The sequence below is a fragment of the Vicia villosa genome, linkage group LG5 (genome assembly GCF_029867415.1).
Source record: "Vicia villosa cultivar HV-30 ecotype Madison, WI linkage group LG5, Vvil1.0, whole genome shotgun sequence".
Classification (NCBI taxonomy): Eukaryota; Viridiplantae; Streptophyta; class Magnoliopsida; order Fabales; family Fabaceae; genus Vicia; species Vicia villosa.
Window position 1 is genome coordinate 163,561,867 of NC_081184.1, and position 24,387 is coordinate 163,586,253.

The 24,387-nt window shown below is 34.0% G+C and overlaps 2 protein-coding genes across 8 annotated transcripts; both read right to left on the reverse strand.

Moving 5' to 3' along the window:
- Positions 1-662: 662 nt before the first annotated feature.
- Positions 663-24,384, reverse strand: LOC131603650 (AT-rich interactive domain-containing protein 2-like). Of its 5 annotated transcripts, none has more exons than XM_058876050.1 (8): positions 24,110-24,384; positions 8,261-8,375; positions 8,010-8,062; positions 7,740-7,868; positions 5,555-5,611; positions 4,530-4,852; positions 1,125-1,995; positions 663-1,025 (listed from the first exon to the last, which is right to left on the reverse strand). In XM_058876050.1, exons 1-7 carry the CDS (start codon positions 24,195-24,197, stop codon positions 1,135-1,137), a joined length of 1,626 nt encoding a protein of 541 aa, XP_058732033.1. In that variant the 5' UTR covers positions 24,198-24,384; the 3' UTR covers positions 663-1,025; positions 1,125-1,134. The 5 variants fall into 5 exon arrangements, with proteins under 5 accessions (XP_058732033.1, XP_058732032.1, XP_058732031.1 ...); XM_058876049.1 differs by having other exon boundaries at positions 663-1,006; positions 24,110-24,383; XM_058876048.1 differs by having other exon boundaries at positions 663-1,995; positions 24,110-24,383.
- On the reverse strand, positions 15,660-23,398 carry LOC131603651 (AT-rich interactive domain-containing protein 2-like). Of its 3 annotated transcripts, XM_058876054.1 has the most exons (5): positions 23,265-23,398; positions 20,223-20,289; positions 19,232-19,896; positions 16,029-16,863; positions 15,660-15,951 (listed from the first exon to the last, which is right to left on the reverse strand). In XM_058876054.1, the coding sequence occupies exons 3-4, from the start codon at positions 19,853-19,855 to the stop codon at positions 16,039-16,041; spliced, it is 1,449 nt and encodes a 482-aa protein (XP_058732037.1). In that variant the 5' UTR covers positions 19,856-19,896; positions 20,223-20,289; positions 23,265-23,398; the 3' UTR covers positions 15,660-15,951; positions 16,029-16,038. The 3 variants fall into 3 exon arrangements, with proteins under 3 accessions (XP_058732037.1, XP_058732038.1, XP_058732036.1); XM_058876055.1 differs by lacking the exon at positions 23,265-23,398 and having other exon boundaries at positions 20,223-21,077; XM_058876053.1 differs by lacking the exon at positions 23,265-23,398 and having other exon boundaries at positions 19,232-21,076.
- Positions 24,385-24,387: the final 3 nt, after the last annotated feature.

Sequence of the window (24,387 nt, forward strand, 5' to 3'; positions counted from 1 at the left end):
AACACGCATCGACTTGAAATGAAGTTACAAAAGTCCTCAAAACTTTGTTGAAACATACACATTATCTTATATTTGCAATCATACTTCCAAACAACATTATGCATAAAAATGGTTGGAATTCAAAGTGGTACAACTAACTCAAAACACAACATACAGCCTATGAATTCATTCCACACAATTCCATAACAAATGAAAATTGGGAAGCCACCGTTTCTTTTTACCTATATATATGGATCATTTGTTTGATTTCTATAGACTCGTTTTGACTATAGATAAATTCAAATAAACCAAATGTGTGAAGACCAAATAAGTCGAAATGATCATTAGACCAAAGTTAATCTTGTTTAGATCTTCACACAACGCATTTTTGTATTGAGGTGCATTCTTAGACCAACATAACCACACAAAAACACATCATACAAAACCCGCATCACCGACAGAACTATCAAAACTAAAATATTTTCATATATTTGGTTGCTTCAGTAGAGGTGAGATATGAACTACCAACAATGGTGGTGGCTCTGGGAGATTGTATATCATGGTCACAGAACTACAAACAACTGGTTAATGGAAAGCTAAAATGTGGCAGAAGGCTTGATTCAAGCAAAGGTTGAGCACATTGATAACATGCATAAATTTGTTCTATTCCAAAGTCAAAGACCTGCCAAAACTAAATTGTAAATTTAACTTACAAATGTCTAACTAAACATAAACTTCAAAGTGTTTGCTTCGAATAAACGATTTGTTTTACAGCACCAATGTTGTCTAAAAGAGGGGAAAGAGTTTTACAGCACAAAGGCTGTCCAAAATGAAGAGGAAATAAGGTTTTGCAGCACTAATTGTGAAGCCTCCAAGAAGCATTCCACAACGTGACATTTTACAACATAACCATGTCAAACAAAGTTAATGGCAGCTTCTACAAGTTCTTCCTTAAGGGTAGTCCACAGTAGCTTCCAAGTTCCAACACATTAGCCATTTTTATGTTGTATGTTCACCAAAAAATTTCCTAGTGAAGAAAATGATTCCTGATTATGCAGAATGCAGAAAGAGAACTGTATACAAGTCTGATCCAAAAAAAAAATTCTCAACATCAACGGCTATGGAAACATTTATCAAATTATTACCTCGTTTTGTCTACTCAAAATCAAAACACTCTGTGTTCTCTGAACACTCCATGAACTCCATAGATGGATGCTTGAGAGCTTTTCTCCCAAATCCATCACAAAAAGATCCAAATTTGTCTCCGTCATCATCGCTGTCAACATCCTTTGGAGTCACGCGATTCTGATAGCTTCTTTGTTTAATAAGATAAACATTGAAGTAATAGTTTACCATGTCTTTTCTTGTCTTCATTTGAAATTCTTTGAATGTATTGTTCCAAAAATTCTTCCAAAAAGCCTTTTTTTCGGAGGGGATATTTAACCTCATTAAATCCTTAAATTTTTTTTCTTCTTCAGCTGTCCATTGAAGTGAAACTCCCTCGCCCGTTCGATCAAATCCACATTGGTAAAATACATAACCCAATTCATGCTTCAGTTTCATCCTGTTTTCAGCAATATGAAATCTGACACAGTGAACAGAACCTTGAACATTGCAGCTACACTTACCTCGTCTTCCTCTCCCAGCAAGATCTGTTTTAGTAGTAGCTTTTGAGTCATCATCTTTAACAGGCCATACTTGTGTGCCCAACCATTTAGAGTCACTCTCAGAAGCAACACCAGTCCATTCTGGGACTTCCGCTTGGAAACGATGACCTATAGAAACAAGTGTTTCATGAACATTATCCCAATATGACTTGGATTTTTTCTTTCCAGCTACATCTGGTTTGGAGGTTGTTTTCTCCAGAAGACATTCATTTCCATTACCATATAAACTGCAGCAAGTGCAGCGAGAACTAACAGCACTAGAAATCCTTTCACTACATCTCAATTTCTTGGCACCTTGGTGACCAAGAGCAACAGGATCCTCATACATGGCAGGATGCATCTTCACCTTCTGCAAAACAAAGTTTCAGAAAATTCAGTGGATTTTTTCCAAATAACACTCAAATAAATTTCATCTTTAAGATATTGCCTGCTAGCAAAAGTAATTTTCAATGTTCTCATATCAAAGTAATAAAAGTTACAGTGATTCATTGAATAATATACTGTGGAGGTTGTAAGAAACTATAGGGATTAAATACATGTATTTTATATTTATCACTCACCTCTACTGAGCTTTATGAAAATCCATAAAAGTGATTAATGGAATTTATGGGAATTTATAGAGCCGCAAAATAATAGACAAAGATGATTTATGATATAATTTCAAATTACTAAACCATTATCTGGAAATTTATGGATTTTGACAAGATCACCAGAGGGGTAAGTGCTGGCTCTCAAACCAGCAGGTATGAGATTAAAACACCCAACAACACTAATCCATCAGAACAAAAAAACTGAAAGAAAGAAAATTTGATGATGCTAAAAAATCAATCAGGAAAAAAATTGCATGGGAAGGAGATAAGGGAAGAGTTGGTAAGGACGGTTACGGCAATTAGTTACCAAGGATGTTAAGAGAATTAGTTAGATAGAGGGGTAAAACAGAATGGAGGTAGTCCTTTAGAAACTTTTTTTTTTTACATTTGAATGTTTCTAAGCATTTTTCATTCCTCTTGGCTAGATTCCTATCAGCAAACAACAAAGACGGAGAATTTTCCCATTAGGACTACATGGATTAAATGACATCACAATGAAATATCATTTATTAGTCCAAAGATAGATCATTTACCTCTAAATCTCTCAAAATAATGGAGGTAGTTCTTATATCAACCTTATATTGGAACAGAGTTTGACTTGAATAAAATTCTATTACATTGTTAATCTTAATGCAGCTCCATTACAGCCGCTCCTACTTTTGCCTCAGTTCCCGATCTCCCTGTGACTAATACACCTTACTCCATCGAACATTCCTATACGACCACGACACCACTAAAACCATATTTGCCCATAGTTATAGAAGCAAAAGCAAGAAAACTTTAAGACAGGTTCAAAAGGAAGTGTGTATCAAGAGTTTAACACTGTCATTTTTAAGTAAAAAGAGGGCGAGTGCATATGTGTGAAAAGCAAATCTTGCCGTTCAAATTCAGGTTACCCATTTCAAGTTGAACGGGCTAACAGATAAAAAGGTCAATTTAGGGTTACAAAAGTTTTGGTACAACCTAGATACAACCCATTTATGATTAATTTTTCAAATCAGCACTCCTTTTCAATTGAATTTGTACATGGAAAACCCGAATCTTGTTTATACAGACTCATTCATAGTTATTTACAGGTGGTATATGAAATTCCTTCTGTTCTATCGTACAGGGTTCACAGCGTTGCATAAATAGGACAGGGACAGAGTATACGACCTTGCCTTTTCAGTGTAAAGGCCGTTTCCATGACTATAATCCGTGACCACCAATTGACAAGGGAGCAAACTTACCGCTATGTAAAGGTATGATCTCTTTGGTGGAAGCTCAATAACATGGTTATCGAACCGATATTCAGATCGTGATTTCGAAGACCTATTTCCCAAATTATGAATTGAATCTGATTATAAATCATAGGATATATGATCAATAAAAATAAGTGACATGAGCAAAGAGAAAAAAAGAAGAAAGGAGGTGAGAGGTGACCAAAAACATGAGCAAAGAGAAAAAAGAAGAAAGGAGGTGGGTATGCTAGAGCTGCTCAATGGTGATTCATATTTCGGCTATTTGGAATACTTGATTTCGGCTGATTCTGTCTCTTTTAAACAAAAGAAGAAAGAAAAACCTAACAGGCCTTTCACAAACCAGGTTGCACGGCCCAGTCCATTTCAAGGCGCCTGCAACAGACTATGAATGCAGATTCCTATTGTGATATCTATCCAACATGTAGATACACGCATCAATTGGCATTGATTGGGTTACTATGAATGCAGAATCCAACTGTGATATCTATCCAACATATAGATACACGCATCAATTGGTATTGGTTGGGTTCTTTGCTTTGTTTCTAACTGATATATGACTCGCATGTATCGTAGGATACTGATAACCAGGTACAATAATGCATTTGCAGTTCTTACTGAAAATTTTATATTGCAAATAATCTTTTTCAGACTTGTTGATAAAGCTGGATTTTTTTTTTATGTTTGACCATGATATCTTTCTTATTTTGAAGTGCCTAGGTCATAGATGTGATTTTGAGAGCAGACATTTTGTAGACCTCGCCAAAAAAATCTATCCAATTTCCGTTCATTATTATTGCATTAACCTTTGTTGACATTTAGCGATTAGGAAGCTGAGATTTTGGAATGTATATTATTTTAGGAAATAAACCGATGGATTGCAAGTACTATATTTATTGCCTGGACAGATTATGTAAATTGTATTGCTAATCATAAATACAATAAAAAGATAACTAGCCATTCATGCGAAAACATTCTGGTTCAGGATATGAAACAACAAGAAAATCCAATGCGTAAAATCATGTATAAAATCATTATATCCATTGAAGTTATACCTGGGAAGATGATCCACTGTTTGGTTTTGAATTCTTTCTCACAGAGAGAACGTCCCTTGCCTTTAGCATCTGAACAAAGAAGTTCTGACCTCCTTTACACCCCTTCCACTTTGAAGGTTCTGGTAATGGTTTAGCTGCGGGATCAAATGGATGTTTTGCAATCTCCCTCATCCAGGTTATCATTCCGGATAATGATTCTCGTTTGCGTTTGCGAGAATGAATTTCCTCCGCAGAAATTTCCATACACAAGACATCATCTGTATTACAATTTTTTTCTTCATCGTCATTACCATCAATCTTTGGATTGGTTTTGCTGAGCCAGCCTTCGAAATCATTTAGATATCTATCATAAATCAATTTGACCGAAGCCAAAACATGAAGGTTCAAACCCAGTTCAACTATCACGGAATCCCACAACCCTTTTCTAGATACCACATCATACCCACCATTTTTCTTTACAAGGGAGAAAAGTTCGTATAAATCAAGCAATTGACCGTCACCAAGCATCACCGGCACATGCCTCACATTGCCTCTACTACAACTCTCTTTTAGGTAAACCGAAAAAAATTTACAAAACAAAGATTTTTGTTTAGGTTTGTCATGATCAGTGCTATCAACACGATCCTCGACAAGACAACTGCAGTTTCCATGAAAATCAGTAAAAGTTTCAGCTTCAAGGCGATCAAGAGAATACCCATTTGCCATGACTTTTGACTCTCTAATCTCTACTTCTATGCTTGATATGTTTTGAATTTGATCTCAAAAATAAAGGAGGCAAAAACAAACAAAAAATGAAGTTCTAGCTTGCCTTTTTGTATATGTTGATGATAAGTATACACAATTGAAAAAATGGTATGAAGGGTTGTGACTATTTGGTATTTTATGAGCAGATTTACCTAATGATCAAGACCTCTAGCTGAAAATTAATACATCACAAAAAAATGGCGGTGACAGCAATGACATGAAGGGTTTCAGGACGATGTAAAGAGATAGATACAATTACATTACTAGATCGAAGTTGAAACCTGAAAATGATTGATAATTGATAGTGGCAGTGGTGGTGCTGCGGTTGAATTCCAATGCTGCAAATGAAATAAGCGAGCTGAATTTGAAGTATCGTTCAAAAGGATGAGAAATACAGCTTGAGAGATAATGAGAATAAAACCCTCTTCTCTCAGGGTATTTCTTAGTTCCAAACAAAAAAAAAATATTATATTAAAAAAAATCAAACCATTTGTTTGTCTTTTATAATGCTAAATACTAGGGTTGTTAATTGGGTAGGCCAGACTCGTTTTAGTCCGGCCCAATAAAGCCCGAATCGATTAGGTTAAATCAACGATCAACCAATGTTTTCATCTTTGACTCAAACGATTAATTAAACTTAGGAGGATGTATCGGGTCAGATCTTAAAAGAGGTATTTCCATATTTAAATTTTATCAAATATATTCAAAGTTACCAAGGTTGATGAAAATATAATATTGATTTGATAAAAAAAAAATTACTATATATGTATATTCAAAGTTGGTAACTTTGAATAATTTTATCATATATATTCAAAGTTACCAAGGTTGATGAAAATAAAAAAGATTTGATAAAAAAATTATTATTTTATTAACCATAAGGCCAACATAAAAGAAACTAATATATATAACTAAGGAGTCAACTAAAAATATAAAAATCATCATTCTAACATCCATATTTCTTTATCTAAAAATCTATAATAAGCCAACATGACAATCAAAATAAAAAGGTCAGGAGTTAACCAATTGATAAACTATCAGAAATATGATGCTAAAATAATGAAATCAAAGTGATTAAATTAAACTTCTTTCTAGGGAGGAAAAGATTGGAAAATGGATTGTGACTTGTATAAATAAAATTAAGTGGAAAAAATCATTTCTTTATTTTAACTTGGCGGACCGGGTCAACCTTCCCTATCTCCGCCATATTTTTAGTACGTTAGGCGGGGCGGGACAACTAGAAGTGGCAGGTTCAAAATTTCAATCCACTCCACCAAAAAATGATGAACTAAGAGATTGATCCAGTGGATCCAACCCGTTTTGATATCCCCAAAATGTATGTTGTTTGAAATATCATAAGGCCAATATGTAAGATCCACACAATGGGTGGACAATATGTATATACACAATATGTATGCACGGCTGATATGCATGCGCATGAGAAATATAAAAAACATTCAGTTAATAACATTTTTTAAAAGATCATTTGTTAAAAGAATTATCATATCTAATCTCTAAATTAAAATAGTTTCATTTCATGTTCAAAATATGTGAAGTCTCTTCTCCCTCGAAGCACTCCTCAAAATACTTTGTGGTATCCGGACTAGTTAATGATTGGGTTGTCAATATTTTTTGCTAAGAAACACGGTCATTTTTTCATTTTATGATGCTAATAAATTATTAGGGTTTCTAACTTAAGATCTTAATAAATAAACTACTAGGGTTTATAATTTATGATGCTAATAAATTACTAGGGTTACTAATTAGAGGGTTTGGGTCCATATTTTTTTCTAGCTCAATAAAGCTTGTTCCAATTAGCTCAACTATAAGTCAAACTTATACTATATAAAGAAAATTATAGATAAACGGAATACGATCATGAGATGACTTCATGGCATCAATTGATCCATATGGCAAACCCTACCTAGTAGGACGAGGATTCGTTGTTAGTTTTACTACACTATCCATGATTGCTTTATAAAAAATGAATTAATGTTAGTTGGCATAAATTATAGACTGGTCCACATCAAAAAAATTGAAAAATCTAATTTCCGATTTGCAACCCAATAAGAAAATAACAATGCTTTAGCCTCCAATATGAATCCAAACCGAGAAGCTTATAGCACATAAAACTAGGATAAGTATGCGGATGCAGCTGACATTTGTGTTGGCAAGTGAGAGTATAAGACATTCAAACTCTATTGGTTTCTGGAGTGGGAGTTGACGCATTATTTATTAGGTGTTGTGTTGGGTAGGAGTTGATGCATTTGACATGGAACATAAATCATTTTACACAATCTAGAGCCTTCAAGTCTTTTTATTTACTAATTGGTGACATCTCACTCCAATTGAAAACAACTACTTATGGTCAACAATAATGAAGAAACTCTCATATTTGTAACATTGATTACCTAAACACATAACAGGCATTACAGTTTCATACTGTAGAAATTTAACAAGGATTACTACCTTTGACTTTTTGTTCATATGCAGCACGGTCTCGCATCATCAAGGCAGCAGCATCACGATCCAATGGATCTGATGCATTAGGGTCTATAAGGAGTTGAGGAAGAAACACTTGGAACATATTAACAAAATCTGAACGAAAAATAAGAAAAACATAAGGTGACAAAACTAACAATCAAACAGGGTTCAATTAAATGCATAGCAAGTGCATTTTGGGTAATATTCTTAACCATCAATATATGTGAGGTACTATAGGTTGTTAATAATGCTTACCAAATATTGAACTCCAAGTTTGTTTAATAACGTCTAAGCAAACTGAACCAGACCTGCATATCAGAGAAAAGCATTTTAATGTTGAGTATAACAATTCATGTGCGCAGCCACAGCAGCTAATATAGGTTCGACGGAGACCAATGATTCTACTTAAATACAATAGAAAACAACTTAACCCTAGACTTCCTTCTTAAAACACATTCAATGTCCCTTAGAAAACAATGAAGCTTTAGATTATGTGAGCAACTCACATTTCATCAACGTTAGGATGGTAAATTTTGTTGACAAAACCAATAGAAGGGGACTTATAAGGATAAGCATCAGGTAGCTCCACTCTTATCTTCCACAAACCTTCTTGATAAAAACCTGCAATGAGTCCCAGTAAAAGCGAGTGAAATAATAGAAGAAGAAAAACCCACTTCAGTTCCATATATAATGCTATAACTGTATTTTATTTGATCATCAAAATACAGACGCAGTTTATGTTATCTCAATCTCTCATTTCCTATTTTACCTTCTACAACTTGCACACATGTCAAAAATAAACACAAAGACCAAAGGACACCGCATCCGGCATCGAAACTTTGATGTCAAAAAGTCATTTCTCCTAAAGTTAACCAATGATAAATCCTAATGCATTTCATCCTCATTGAGGAAAATGATCAAACAATTAAGCTACAAAATTGAAGAGAACAACACCACATGAATCAATGGTTGAATGATGAGACAAAAAGGGAAAGAAAAGTTACTGTATTTAGGTGGATGAAATTCGAGAAAGAAGTGTTGCATGCCATTGTTGATCATCTCCACCTTGCAATCTGTCATCATCCTGATTCACATAAATCCAACAGACACAAATTAGAAAAGTAATAGAAATTGAGAAAGCAAAAATCAAAAGAAAAAGAGATAGGTTAATCAAATCCGTGTCTCGGCGTTTGATTGGAGAGGACATTTTCTGTCTCTTCGGTTAGGGTTTCTTTTCTGAGGTTAAGCCTTAGAATTCTTTCCTTAAACTGAACCGAATCATAATTTATGAAACAGTTCAGTAACCGAACCGTAATTAACCAAATCAAAACCAAAAGAACTGAACCGTAATTGTTAATGATATGCATAGTGTCACTGTATTGGTGATATTATTGTCACTGCATATATTTAGGTACCTTACTGCTTCACTATTATAAACATGAACTTGCTGTTTATTTTAAATAATAAAATTTACTTAAATAAAAAAATATTTTATTTAACAATTAATAAATCAATTTAAATTCTAAATTTTAGATGATCTCAGCTATTTTGAAATAATAGAGTATAAATTATTTATTTTAATTTAAGTATGATTTGCTTTCAAATTTTTATTTAAAAATAATTTTGATAGTTAATTATAATTGTGTATAAATTTTTTTAAATAATTTTTATTTTAAAAAAAAATAATTGTTTTAATTAATATTTAATTAACATTTAATTATATAATTTTATAATTAATTATATGAAAAACATGCTTATAGAAAAATGCTAAAATTAAAGTCTTAAATAATTTTTTAATAATTTTTAAAAAATATTTATAATGGTTCAATTCAACTAAAATAGTTCTTTCTAGAAAATAAATTATTCACTAACGATTTGGTACAATGCAGAATTTAAAATTGGCTTAGGGTGTACATGTCCACCAGCTTATGTTTGCTTCGTCTCTAAACCACATCGTACTGGGAGTGATATGCTCTGATATCATTTGTAACGCCTCAGATAGCTTTCAGGATTACCGACTGACTCCACAAACCAACACGGGTCTTTTCAACATGTTTTATCCTGACTCACACGCATTACCGAAAACTTCACATAAGGTCACTCATCCAAATACCGAAAAGAAGATGCATCTTGTTGGTATAGGTAGTACCAGGAAATCCTTATAAGTCATCCCTTAACCATGCAACCCCATACCTACACAGCCTCTGACTCCCTCTCATTCTCACGTGAATTTGATCTTTTGGCCTAAAAGTTGTCAAAAGTGTCTTATTGCCATGTCTCGTGCACTGACAACCGCTCTCTGCCCTCGTCATCCTCGGGTGTTACATGTGACAAGTTAATCGGGCATCCAATTGCATGTCGCCTTATGCAGGAAGACAAGGAAATCGTTTCAGACATGACATTGAATATCGTGCAGCCTAAAAACGTACTTGCAATTTTGAAACGCAAAAGACCCAAAAATATCTCAAATATCAAGCAAGTGTACAATATTTGTGTCCATAATAACAATGCGTTAAGGGGGGATAGAATGAAATGCAACAACAGTTAAAACTTATAGATGACAACAATTATGTGTTTAGGTACCGAACATGCAAAGATGTATTAACCATTCGAGATATATTTGGACTTATCCATATTCGATAAAGTTGTTCAACATGTTTCCTACTATGTCCTTAAACATCCAGATTAGATTTAATCATGTATCAATGTTAATTTAACTTTATTTTACATCTGCCCTTGTGATTTTGTGTCTTAGTAACTTGCAAAAGTGCACCTTTGTATGGCCTACGAAGATGCTTTTTCCGAACAAATTCATACTACAATTTAGGGTGTGCGTCAAAAACGAATATGTTGTGTTTATTTAGTGCGTTTGTAGAAGCATCTCAGATTCTAAGAGTATTTTTGGTTTTTTGCAAGGGTGTGATAGCGATCATTAGGGTACTTTAAGCAATTTCCTTATTTTTTATCATTATGAGACTTGGGCGTTAATTAATATTTTTATTTTCTCTTTTACAATTTTATCCACCATATATTTCAAAGTGTTGAAATATTAAGAAAAAATTAAACACTCAAAGATAGAGAAAAAATAATTGTACTTGATCATGTTTGGATCTTGAGGCTAACCATTATTTCAAGGCAATTTCTCCTTACACCGTTATATAATGGGATATACTTCTGAAAACCCTAAAATACCCTTGGGTTTATTCACAGATACATCTCCGAATGCACCAAATACTATTTTTGTTGTCAAAATTAAATTCAGAGATGTATTTCCGAATAACTTAAGGATAAATTCGCAGATACATCTCTGAACATACCCCTGAAGCCATTTTATGACGCTTTTATTTATAAGATTTTTTTAACCTCTCGGCGATATTTTCATAGATGTATCACCAAAAATCTCTAGCAAAAACTTGAATATATTACCACCTTGCATGATCATCTATCTCTCGTTAAACTCCTCCATAACCTAAAACCCTTAAATAATTCATTATCAATCAACTTTTTGATTCCAAGCGAGATTTCTTGCATTTTATCACATCAAATGGAGCAAAATAAGTTGAAATTTAACGTAAAGTTCCCTCATTCTATCCCTCATTGTTTGCATTAATCTAAAGAGCTGAAAAATTGCATGCTTCGTCTAGATGTACATATCTGAACCCACCTGCCACAATTTCGGATATGTATATTAGAAGTCTTCTATTACTGGTTTTGAAGCATTTCCCTATTTTGGTTCTTATTATATATGATGCACCTGGATATATTTTTTAAAGTTGGTGTATACCACGATGTAAAACAAGATGTAGTGAAGGATAATATTAAACCAGATGAAGTGAAGCATGATGTTAAACTAGAAGAAGTGAAGGATGATGTTAAACCGATTGTTGTCGAGATAGATATTGGTCAATATTTCATAAATGAACAATTGTTTACTGATTGCGAGCATATGCTCCAATGGGTCTTCTGTATGATAGCCATAAATTCGGGATTTGACATTATAATCGGAAGATCCGATAATGATTCAAATAGAAAATAAGCATTTGTAACCATGAGATGTGAGAGAAGTGACATGTATGTTCCTCTGAATCGAAAGTTGAAACGTAATGACACTAGAACAAAAAAATATGGTTGTCAGTTTAAATTGCACGAATATTGTAACGTCGATGAGATATGGAAATTTAATGTGATTTCTAGAATACATAACCATGTCTTGCGAACAAAGATAGTCGGTCATCCCATTGTATGTCGACTTAAACCGGGGGAGAAGGAAATTGTGTCAAACATGTCTTTAATTAGAGTGGCGCCGGAAAACATACTTGGTGATTTGAAACAGAAACACCTAGGAAGTGTTTCAAATATCAAACATGTATATAATGCGCGTCATCGAAACAACATGGCGATAAGGGGTCTAAGATCCGAAATGCAACAACTTTTGAAACTTTTGGATGAAAACCACTATGTTTCAAGGTACACAATTTATGATGATAAAGTCAGTGTTCGTGACATATTTTGGACTCATCCCAAAAGTTTTAAGTTGCTCAACACATTTCCACTGCCATCATTATTGATTAAACGTATAAGACCGACAAGTATAAGTTTCCGCTTCTCGAAATTGTTGGTGTCACTTCCACATAGAAGATTTTTTCAGTGGAATTTGCATTTTTGGAATCAGGAAAAGAGGTCAAGGTTACATGGGCCTTGGAAGTGTGGAAGATTTTGTTAAAGGACCAAGGAAACATATTGAAGGTAATTGTCACCGATCGAGACACCACATTAATGAATTTGATTGCAAAGGTGTTTCTGACATCCTACACATTACTTTTTCCATATAACATTACAAAAAACGTGAGGAGTCGGCTAAAACCTACGGTAGGCACTAAACAAATCAATGATGCAGACAAAAAAATGATCAAACCTAGTGTGGTGGTGAAAATGATAATGGATGCATGGACTGATATAATAAATTCACCCACGGAAGAATTGTATGTTGCCTCTGTAATTCAATTTAGGAACTTGTGTGTCAGATATCCAATTTTTTTGAAATACGTTGAGAGTCTTATTTTAGACCAAGTGAAGGAGAAGATTGTATTTGCATTGATCGATCAAGTTAAACACCTCGCGGATACAACAACTAATAGAATCGAACTGGCACATTCGACATTGAAGGAATGGTTGGGTGATAGTAAGAGTGATTTCTGTAGAGATTGGGATGGGGTGAACCAAATACTACAAAACTAACATACTGAAATACAAACTACTTTTGGTCGAAGCATTACAATGCAAAAACATCGATTCAAAGACAACATTCTTTATTCACAATTGTTTGGGTGTGTATCTCGGTCAGGATTGAATTTTATCTTTCACGAAGTATAACGAGCAGAATAGACAGATACAGATAAGGCAAAGTGTGGATGCACAATTAGGACGACTTACGGTCTTCCATTTGATTGTCTCATTGCAACAAAAAAAGATTAATTCCCCGATACATGTGGATGAAGTGTACAGTCATTGGAAAAGACTCTGATTTGATGATGATAATGATGGTATGATTAAGGATGGTAAAGTAGGTATAACTATCCATACTGAGTGAGAAATAATCCAAGATAGATTTGCAAAGGCATATGACACCATAAAAGTGCACATCAAAGAACAGTTGAGGAAGACTGCATATCCGGAAACCACAAATTTGAAACCTCATTCGCAACCGTTTCAAACCAAAGGTGTCCCTAAAAAGGTAAAACTGACTCAAGACGACAATTCAACAAAGCAGTCTCCATCATACTTTGAACATGTTGGTTCATATTTTTGAAATTTCCAACTCCAAAATCTCAACAAAAAAAAATGTTCACAAGGGTGCTCACATTAGCAAACCACCTCCACCACCGATGCCCGGGATTGAATTCATTGATGAAAAGCCGCTTTTTATGCATAAACACATTGAACAAATTGTGCATGTTAAAGATGATGGTAATTGCGGTTTTCGGGTCATATTTGGATTGCTCAGTAAAAGAGACACGGATAACCAATTTGTTTGCAAAACACTTTTGAAAGAGTTGATGACGCGTATGGAATTCTACACGAAGTTATACAGGACAAAAAAACATTTTGATTCAATTCAAGATGCATTTATTCCTTGTGTTAGCGATAAAGCACCGTTTTCAAAATGGATGTGTTTCTTTGATATGGACCACCTTATAGCAAGTGCATATGACAGAGTGTGATTGATCTAACAAGATATGGATTTTGAGACATTTTTACCACTACAAAAAGGTCCACCTAAAGACTATGTCGAACGCATAATGTACATATGATGGTTTTCAAAATCGCTTCATTTTGTTCAAGTTTATTTGAAACATGGGTGTCCAATACCAGCTACATCGATGAAGTGGACGACACATTCAACAAATGAGACGTAAACTTGGTCGGATCGCTTTCTGGAGAGGATGGAAGAGTTCACCAAATTGATGGAGTTTGAAAGAGAATCAAATCACAAAAAATCGAAGGCGGGACCAACTGTAGTTTTATGTGGTACTAGATCATTTGAGGCATTTTAGATTGTAATCGATACATTTTTTGTATGTATTATCGTCAACGATGTAATCTTGATACGATTTAATACATAAGTAATATATAACGGTGTAATTCTTGGTTAATTTTCTAGTTTGGCTTGTGGTTTACAATGTATGTGCTTGAAAACAAAGTTTCTAGTTTTTTTCTGGTTCAGGTAAGTTTTCGAATATACATATTCGAATTCACCTAACATATTTATAAAAAAAACAACCAGGTATGTTTTCAGATGTTCATCTCCAAATTACCTTTTTTGTAAAAAAAAACGTGTGGTTTATTGAGAGATATATTTCCAAAAACTTACCTAATATATGATAAGGTTTTTGAGGTCCAAGGTGACTCAATACTTATATAATTAGGGTGTGTCCAACCCTTATTTTCTACACAACACACTAATACCAGGGAATGAATTCATATCCCCCACCTTGCATTTGTGTATTTCAATGTCGAGAAACTGTCACTTCCATTTAGGGTCGCCGAGAAAACATCCCTTTGGATAAGATATCCAAACTGAATACTCTCCTACGCTTTTCAAAAAATCACAGAGTTGTCAAATTAGAATATTAGTCACCTTGGTTTGAAAGCAAAAAGAAGGTCCATTTCACCAACTTTGAATTGAAAAAGGATGAAGATTTAAAGTTATATAGAGTGTTTTTCTCTATTATGAAAACAATATGTAATATTGAATTTATTTTAATGACTATTATGTAATGAACGTTTTTATTTAATGTAATGTTGATGTTGGTGTTGGTTTGATTTTGAATTTGGTCCGATCATGTTTTTGTTTTTTGAGTTTTCGATAACCAAGCATGTTCAAAGATATATCTCCAAACACACCGTAAAATAGATTTTGCAAATAGTTTGTTATAGTGGGTATGGAGATATATCTCTAAAAATAAGAGACATTTGACATTTCTCCCCAGTATAAAGGTGTAAAGAGTCTTGAGGTGCATTCTTAAAACAATATACCAAAAAAAAATAAAACACCTCATACAAAAGACTGCATCAATGACAATAATCAAAACAAAAATATTTACCTAAGCTTTATTTAATAGTAGGGGAGTAGCATTGGGTATCTTCAGAATTTTCCTGTTATCGGACAGTGGTGACTGTGATGAGAGTCTTTTCTCATGGTCATTGAACTACAAACAGCTGGTTAATGCAAAGCTAAAATGCAGCAGAAGGCTTGATTCAAGCGAAGAAGCCACGTTTTTGGGAAAGGGGGGAGAGACAGCCCAGAAGGGAGGAAACTCCAAAAGATATGGAAAGGAAACCTCCATAGTGAGATGCGAGTTGACATAAAAAATCAGGTATCGATAGTATGCAAGGTTGAGCATATTGATAACAAACATAAATTTGTTCTATTGCAAAGTCAAACACCTGCCAAGATAAAAACATAAAATTGAAAGGGCTTGCTCCAACAAAACGACTAGTATAAAAGCGCAAATGCTGTCCAAAAGAAAGAGAGAAAAAAAGTTTTCCAGCACTAATGCTGTCCTAAAGGAAAAAAACAGAAGCTTTTGCAAGTTTCAATACATTAGCCATTCCTCTCCAAGCTGATTCTTTCTGTCCTCTATCTTCATTTCAATGTTGATGTTCACCACAACTTTCCTAGTGAAGGAATGGGTTCCTGATTATGAATATAGCAGAATGAGAATTGTATACAAGTCTGATCCAAACAAATATTTTCTCGAATTAAATTATCACCTTGTTTTGTCTACTCAAAATCAAAGCACTGTGTGTTCTCTGAGCACTCCATGAACTCCAAAGATCGATGCTTGATAGCTTTTCTCCCAAATCCATCACCAAAAGATCCAAATTTGACTTCGCCGTCATCGCTGTCAGCAGTCTTTGGAGTCACACGATTCTGATAGCTTCTTTGCTGCACAAGATATACATTTAAGTAATAGTTCACCAGGTCTTTTCTTGTCTTCATTTGAAATTCTTCGGATGTATTGTTCCAAAAATCAATCCAATAATCCTTGTTATCGGAGGGGATATTTAACCTCATTAAATCCTTAAATTTCTTTTCTTCTTCCGCTGTCCACTGAAGTGAAACTCCCTCGCCCATTCGATCAAATCCCCATAGGTAAAATACAGAACGCAATTCATGCTTCAGTTTCATCCTGTTTCCAGCAATATGAAATCTGACACAGTCAACAGAACCTCGAACATTGCAGCTACACTTTCCTCGTCTTCCTCTCCCAACAAGATCTGTTTCAGTAGTAGGTTTTGAGTCATCTTTAACAGGCCATACTTGTGTGCCCAACCATTTAGGGTCACTCTCAGAAGCTACACCAGTCCATTCCGGGACTTCCACTTGGAAATGAGATCCTATAGGAACACTCGTTTCATGGAAACCACCCAAAGATGACATAAATTTTTTCTTTTCAGCTACATCTGGTTTAGCAGTATTTTTGTCCAGAAGGCATTTATTTCTATTACCAGGGCTTCGAAGCCTTTTACTACTTCTCAATTTCTTTGTACCTTGATGACTAAGAGCAACAGGATCTTCATACATGGCAGAATGCATCTTCACCTTCTGTAAAGCACACAATTTCAGAAAACTCAGTTGACTTTTTCCACAAAACACACAAGTTAAATAAATTTCATCTTTAAAATATTGCCTGCTGGCAAAAGTAATTTCCAATATTTTGTTATCAAAATAATAAAAATTAGTTATTTATTGAAGAATCTACTGTGAAGGTTGTAAGACATTATAAGGATTAAATACAGTGCATTTCAGATTTATCACTCACCTTTATTGAGCTTTATGAAAACTAATAAAAGGGATTAATGAAATTTATGTGAATTAATAGAGCTGCGGGATAACAGAACAAAGATGAACTATGCTATCATTTCAAGTTACTAACCCATTAATTGAAAATTTATGGATTTTGACAAAATCACCAGAGGGGTAAGTGTTGCCTCTCAAACCATCAAACCAGCAGGTATGTGATTAAAACACCCAACAACATTAATCCACCAGAACAAAAAAAAAAAAACTGAAAGGAAGAACATATGTGATGCAAAAATATCAATCAAGAGATAAATGGCATGGGAAGGAAATAAGGGAAGAGTTGGCAAGGAGAATTATAGAATTAGTTACCGAGTAAGTTAGGAGGATTAGTTAGATAGAGGGTAAAAAAGAATGGAGGTAGTCACTTAGAGGCTGTTTTTAACATTAGAATGTTTCTAACCATTCTTCATTTCCCTGAGCTAGATTCCTATCGGAAAACAACAAAGACCAAGTATTTTCCAATTAGGAGTACAAGGAATAAACATCAGAATGCTCTATCATTTATTAGTTGAAAGATAGATCACTTAACTCTAAATTTCTCAAAATAATTTGCTCCATCTCGTCAACTCTCCTTATTGGTGCTTTAAGAGCAGGATGTTTCAGGTATCTCAAATACATAGGGGAGATTTTCTGTTATCTGTATTTACCATCTCAGTTCTTGTATCAACATAATATTCGGACAGGGTTTACTTGAATAAAATTCTATTAAATTGTTAATTTTAATGCAGCTCCATTACAACCACCCCTAGTTTTCCTCAGTTCCCAATCTCCTGATGACTAATACACCTTACTCTGTCAAACTCTCCTATACTACCACCACACCGCCAAAACTATATTTGCCCGCAGTCATAGAAGCAAAAGCAAACAAAGTTTAAGACATGTTCAAAGGGAAGTGCGTATCAAGAGTAAAATTATTGATTTAACTTCTCTCTTCATTAAATTTTGTAATTTGTTTAAAAAAAGTTTTTAAATGAATTTTAATGGTATCTCTGAGGATGTGAGGATGTGTGTGAATAGCAAATCTTATGGTTCAAAATTGGGTTTAACAAATAAACAGGTCAATTGCAGTTCATTTTAGGGTTAACAGGAATAGGACAAGGTCAGAGTATGCGACCTTGCCTTATCCGTGTGTAAAGGTTGTTTCCATGACTATAACCCACAACAAGTGAGCAAATTTACAGCTTTGTAAAGGTACGATCTCTTTGGAGGAAGCTCAATAACATGGTTATCGAACTAAGATTCAGATCGTGAATTCGGAAGAACTATTTCCCAAATTATGAATTGAATTTGATTATAAATCATAGGATACATGATCAATAAAAATAAGTGACATAAGCAAAGAGCAAAAAAGAATAAAGGAGGTGAGACGGGACTAAACGCATAGTGTGCTAGAGCTGTTCAATGGTGAATAAAATTTGGGTTATTTGGAATACTTGATTTCAGCTGATTCTGTCTCTTTTTAACAAAAATAAAACCTAACAGGCCTTTTGCAAATCAGATTGCACGGCCCAGTCCGTTTCAAGGCTGTGCCTGTAACAGAGTATGAATGCAGATTCATATTGTGATCTCTATCCAACATATAGATACAAGCATCAATTGGTATTGATTGGGATGATTGATATATGACTCGCATGTATCGTAGGATACTAATAACAGGCTCAATAAAGCAGTTACAGTTCTAAATGGAAATTTTATAATGCAAATAATTTTTTTCTCATTTGTTGATAAAGACGGATTTTTTTTAATGTTTGGCCATGATATCTTTCTTATTGTGAAGTGCCTAGGTCATAGACGCAATTTTGAGAGTAGAAATTTTGTACCTGGCCAAAAAATTTATCCAATTACACTATTATTGCAGTAACCTTTGTTGATATTTAGCAGATAGCAACCGGAGATTTTGGAATGTGTGTATATTCTTTTAGGTAATGAACCGATAGATTGCAAGTATATATTTATTTCATGGACAGATTAAGTACATTGTATTGCTAATCATAAATACAATAAAAAGATAACTAGCCATTCATGTGAAAACATTCTGGTTCAAGATATGAAACAACACAAAATCCAACGTGTAAAATCATGTACAAAATCATTATATTTGAAATTATACCTGGGAAGATGATCCACGGTTTAGTTCTACATGTTTTCTCATCGAGAGAATGTCTCTTTCTTCCCATTTTGAAGGTTCTGGTAACAGTTTAGCTGCAGGATCAAGCGGATGTTTTGCAATATGCCTCGTCCAGGTTACCATTCCAAATGATGATTCTAGTTCACGTTTGCGAGAATTAAAATCCTCTGCAGATATTTCCAAGCAAGAGGCGGCATTACCCTTAAAAGTATTGCTGAGCCAGCCTTCAAAATCGTTAAGATATTTTTCGTAAACTAATTTTACCAAAGCCAAAACATGAAGATTCAAACCCAGTTCAACTAAGACAAAATCCCACAACCCTTTTCTTGATACCGCATCATACCCACCATTTTCCTTCACAAGGGAAAATAGATGGTATAAATCAAGCAACTGACCATCACCAAGTGTCACCGGCACAGGCCTCAAATTACCTCTACTACAATTCTCCTTTAGGTAAACCGAAAAAAATTGACAAAACAAAGATTTTTGTTTAGTTTTGTCATGATCAGTACTATCCACACGATCCTCGACAAGACAACTGCTGTTTCCATGAAAATCAGTAAGAGTTTCAGCTTCAACGCGATCAAGAGAAGACTCATTTGCCATGACTTTGATTCTCTAGTCTCTACTTCTATGCTTGATACGTTCTGAGTTTGATCTCAAAAATAAAGGAGGCAAAAACAAACAACAAAATGAAATTCTAGCTTGCCCTTTTGTATATGTTAATTATACAAACACAGAGCAAGACTTTATAGTGAAATCTGATCAAGATATAATAAGTATACACAAATTTGAAAAAAGGGTATGAAGGGTTGTGACCATTTGGTATTTTATGAACAGATTTACCTAATGATTAAGACCACTAAATGAAAACTAATACATCACAAAAATGGCAGTGACAACAATGAAATGAAGGGTTTTAGGACGGTGAAAAGAGACAGATACAATTACATTACAAGATCGAAGCTGAAACCTGAAAATAATTGATAATTTATAGTGGCGCCGGTGGTACCAACTGGTGCTGCTGTTAAATTCCAATGCTGAAAATGAAGAATGCAAGCTGAATTTGATGTATCGTTCAAAAGGATGAGAAAAACAACGCAAATATAATGACTAAGCTTGTGAGATTATGAAAATAAAACCCTCCTCTCCTCTCAGGGTATTTCTCTTACTTCCCAACACAAATTTTTTACACGAAGAACATCAAACCATATGTTGTCTTAATCTTTGGAATGCTAAATACTAGGGCTGTTAATTAGCTGGGCCAGACCCATCTTAGTCGGGTCTGATAAAGCCCGACTCGATTAGGTCAGATCTACAATAAATAAAACTTTTTATCTTTGACTCAAACGATTAATAAAATTTAAATTTGTGTCTTTTTTGGAATATGATTTGTGGAAAGATGTAAAAACAATTTCAATTGGTTGTTTATGGAAAAAATGACAGACAAAGCAAATTAATACAATTTGCATTTAATTTTACCTTAGAAAATATGCATTTTTAGAATAAAATATTTAAATGAAATAAAATTAATGTTTTTTGCTTATAGTTTCTGAAAAGAAATGTGTTTTTTGTTTATAAATCGTTATGGAGGGAGTAGTCGATAATATTTTTCAAGGATAATAAAGTATGGTCGGATTAGATGAGGCAGGGTCGGATTGAACGGGCCAAGCAAGGGCTCCGACACTCACTAAAACATACATATTAGTATTATAGTATATAGTATTATTACACAAACTATTATTAGTTTGACATATATAAACTACTCTTATTTATAACACTTTTAGATTCATTGAATATCCAATGTATCTAGTCTATATATAATTCAGATACATTGTTCATTCAATGAATCTAAAAAGTAAATTTTCTTTTTATTAATAAAACCAGAAGAAGTATATATATATATATATATATATATATATATATATATATATATATATATATATATATATATATATATATATATATATATATATATATATATATCTTGCTCCGTCTCTCGTTCCTGCCATATTTTTGGTCTCGTCTCTGCCGTATCTTTGGCAAGTTGGATTGTCGTATTTTTGGCAGGTTGGAGGGGCGGGCTCCAACTAGTAGTGGCAGGTTCAAAATCCCAATCGCCCCACCAAAAAATGATGAGCTAAACAATCATAAGACCAATATGTAAGGTACACGCAATAGGTGGACAATAAGTATGCACGGTTAATATGCATGCACATGAGATATATAAAAAACCTTAAGTTAATAATATTTTTAAAAAGATCATTTGTTAAGAGAATTGTCATATCTAATCTCTAAATTGAAATTGTCCCATTTCATGTTCAAAATACATGAAGTCTTTTCTCCCTCAAAGCACTCCTCCTGATAGTTCGTGGTAACCAAACTAGTTAATGATTGTCAATTTTTTCTGCATAAAAACACAATAATTTTTTCACTTAATGATGCAAAAAAATTATTGGGGTTTCGAATTTAGGATGCTTATAAACTACTAGGGTTTCTAATTTATGATGCTAATAAATTACTAGGGTTATTAATTAGAGGGCTCGGGTCCAAATTTGTCTAGTCAACTATAAATCAAACTTCTATTTAATAAAGAAAATTATAAATATACTCAACATGATCAATTTAAACTGTGTCAATACATGACATGACTTCATGGCATCAATAGATCCATATAGCCGCTCTACCTCGTAGGAAGATGATTGGTTGTTTTTTCTACACTATCCATGATTGCTTTGTGAAAAATGAATTAATGTTAGTTGGCATAAATTAAAGACTGATCCACATCAAAAATTGAAAAATCTAGTTTCCCATTAGCAACCCAAAAAGAAGAAAAAAAATGCTCTATCTCCCAATATGAATCCAAACCCGGAAGTTTATAGCACATAAAACTAGGATAAGTATGTGCAAGTTGACATGTGTATGGGCAAGTGAGAACATAACTGTGAAGCACGGGTACTCCGTTTTAGGTAAAGTACCGGTACCGGGTACCGGTACACGTACCGTACGTGTACGGTACGCACTGAAGTCGTACCAAATTTTTTATTTTTTATTTTGCTTTGGTACACCAACCGGTACACATTTGGTACACGTACCCAAAAAAATTTATTTCTTTCGATATTAAATTTTTTTGGATAACATAATTTGGGCTTAAGTAAAAATTAGATTATTTATTTATTCTGTTTATAAATAAAAAACTGAAAGAAAAATTAAGAAATAGACTCATTGAAAAGAAATTGGAGCACATATGGATTCATTCACTCATTGAAAAGGAATAGGCTCAATCCAAAAAGAGCCGAGGATTTAGTTTTTGTTCATACAAATCTTCGTCTTCTTTCAAGAAAGAGTAAGATTTATAATGAAGGAGTAACAAAGATGTGGGATATTGGTGAACTTGAATTGAATCTATTTGATGGAGATGGTATTCTTGAAGTTGTTACTCTTTCTCTCGATGAACCTGAACTAGAAGCTGCATTCATTGGAGAAGAAAATATTGATATTCAACCTTGATTTATGAATTATTAATACTTTTTAAGTGTGATTTATTCAAGCAAATTATTTTTAATTATATTATTTTATCGTTATTTAAATAATATAATTGTTTAGTTATTGTTATAATTGTATTTTTAAAGCATTATACTAACGTACCCGTACCTTAGTTTTTCTAAAAATGCCGTACCCCGTACCAGTACCCGTACTGGGTACTGGGTACGTACCGGTACCTATGCAACGCAGGAACATAAGACATTCAAACTCTATTGGTTTTAGTGGGAGTTGATCCATTATTTATGAGGTGTTGATGCATTTGATATGGAACATTATTCATTTTGCACAATCTTGAGCCTTTAAATCTTTTTATTTACCAATTGGTGACATTTCAATCCAATTGAAATTAGATGAAAAACAACTACTTATGGTCAACAATAATAAGAAACTCTCATACTTTTAACATTGATTATTCAAACATATAACAGACATTAAAGCTTCATGCTAAAAATTTAACAAGGATTACTACCTTTGACTTTTTGTTCATAAGCAGCATGGTCTCGCATCATCAAGGCAGTAGCATCACCATTTAATGTATCTGATGCATTGGTTTCTATAAGAAGTTGAGGAAGAAACACTTCGAACACATTGATAAGATCTGAATGAAAATAGAAAAAATGTAAGGTAGCAAAGCTAACAACCAAACAAGGCTGAATTAAATGCATAGTAATATTCTTTACCATCGATATATGTAAGGTACTACAGGTTGTTAATAATGCTTACCAAACATTGGACTCCAAGTCTGGTTAATAACATCTAAGCAAACTGAACCTATGTTATATTGTATACGGCATATGCGGCCGGAGAAGCTGCATCAGAGCAGCGTCATTCCGAATCTAATCTCATTATCACGGTTGTTCCAGCCGAGTCACCCATATGTGCCAGAACAGCACGGCCTGGCATAGTTTTCTTGGTTGTGTCATTCCGTGTCGAGATAACGGCCGATACAGCCGAGTTTGATAACATAGAGCTGAACCAGACCTGAATATCAGAGAAAAGCATTTTGATCAGCTGTTGAGTCTAGCAATTCTACTGCGCAGCCACAACAGCCAATATAAGTTCCGTAGCAGAAAACAATGAAGTCTCGTTGAGGAAAATGAGCAAACAATTAAGCTACAAAATTGAAGCACAATTACAAGATCGTCATCATAGGTCAGAATCACAGAGTAGCAGATGTTGAATACTGATCCAAACGCATAAAATCTCGATTGAATACAAAAATATACAATCTACAGTATTAAAGGGAAACATTTGAATTTGCACATAGGAAAAAAAGGGAAAGAAAATGGAAACAAGGGATGAAAAAAAAGTTACTGTATTTAGGTTGATGAAATTCGAGAAAGAAGTGTTGCATGCCATCATTGATCATCTCCACCTTGTAATCAGTTATCGTCAAATTCATGTATCGTCGTTTGGTTGGTCTTTGAAGAGTGTCATCCGTTAGGGTTTTGTTTCTGTTTCGAGAGGAAGGTGTGATCTCCAATTATATTGTTGTGTGTCCCTCCCTAGTCGAGTTTTCCTTAATCCTTTAGTTGGTCCGGTTCGGTTTCTTTTGTTTTTAGAAAAAGGATGGGTAAAAGGGAATTGCTATT

Excerpts from the sequence above, each read along its gene's own strand:
- LOC131603651 (XM_058876054.1), bottom strand. The coding sequence starts at position 19,855 with ATGGCAAATGAGTCTTCTCTTGATCGCGTTGAAGCTGAAACTCTTACT. Across the intron at positions 16,864-19,231 it reads ACCGTGGATCATCTTCCCAG|AAGGTGAAGATGCATTCTGC; the intron begins GTATAATTTCAA and ends TGTGCTTTACAG.
- LOC131603650 (XM_058876050.1), bottom strand. The coding sequence starts at position 24,197 with ATGAATTTGACGATAACTGATTACAAGGTGGAGATGATCAATGATGGC. Across the intron at positions 7,869-8,009 it reads AACTTGGAGTTCAATATTTG|ATTTTGTTAATATGTTCCAA; the intron begins GTAAGCATTATT and ends TTTTTCGTTCAG. Across the intron at positions 1,996-4,529 it reads ACAGTGGATCATCTTCCCAG|AAGGTGAAGATGCATCCTGC; the intron begins GTATAACTTCAA and ends TTTGTTTTGCAG.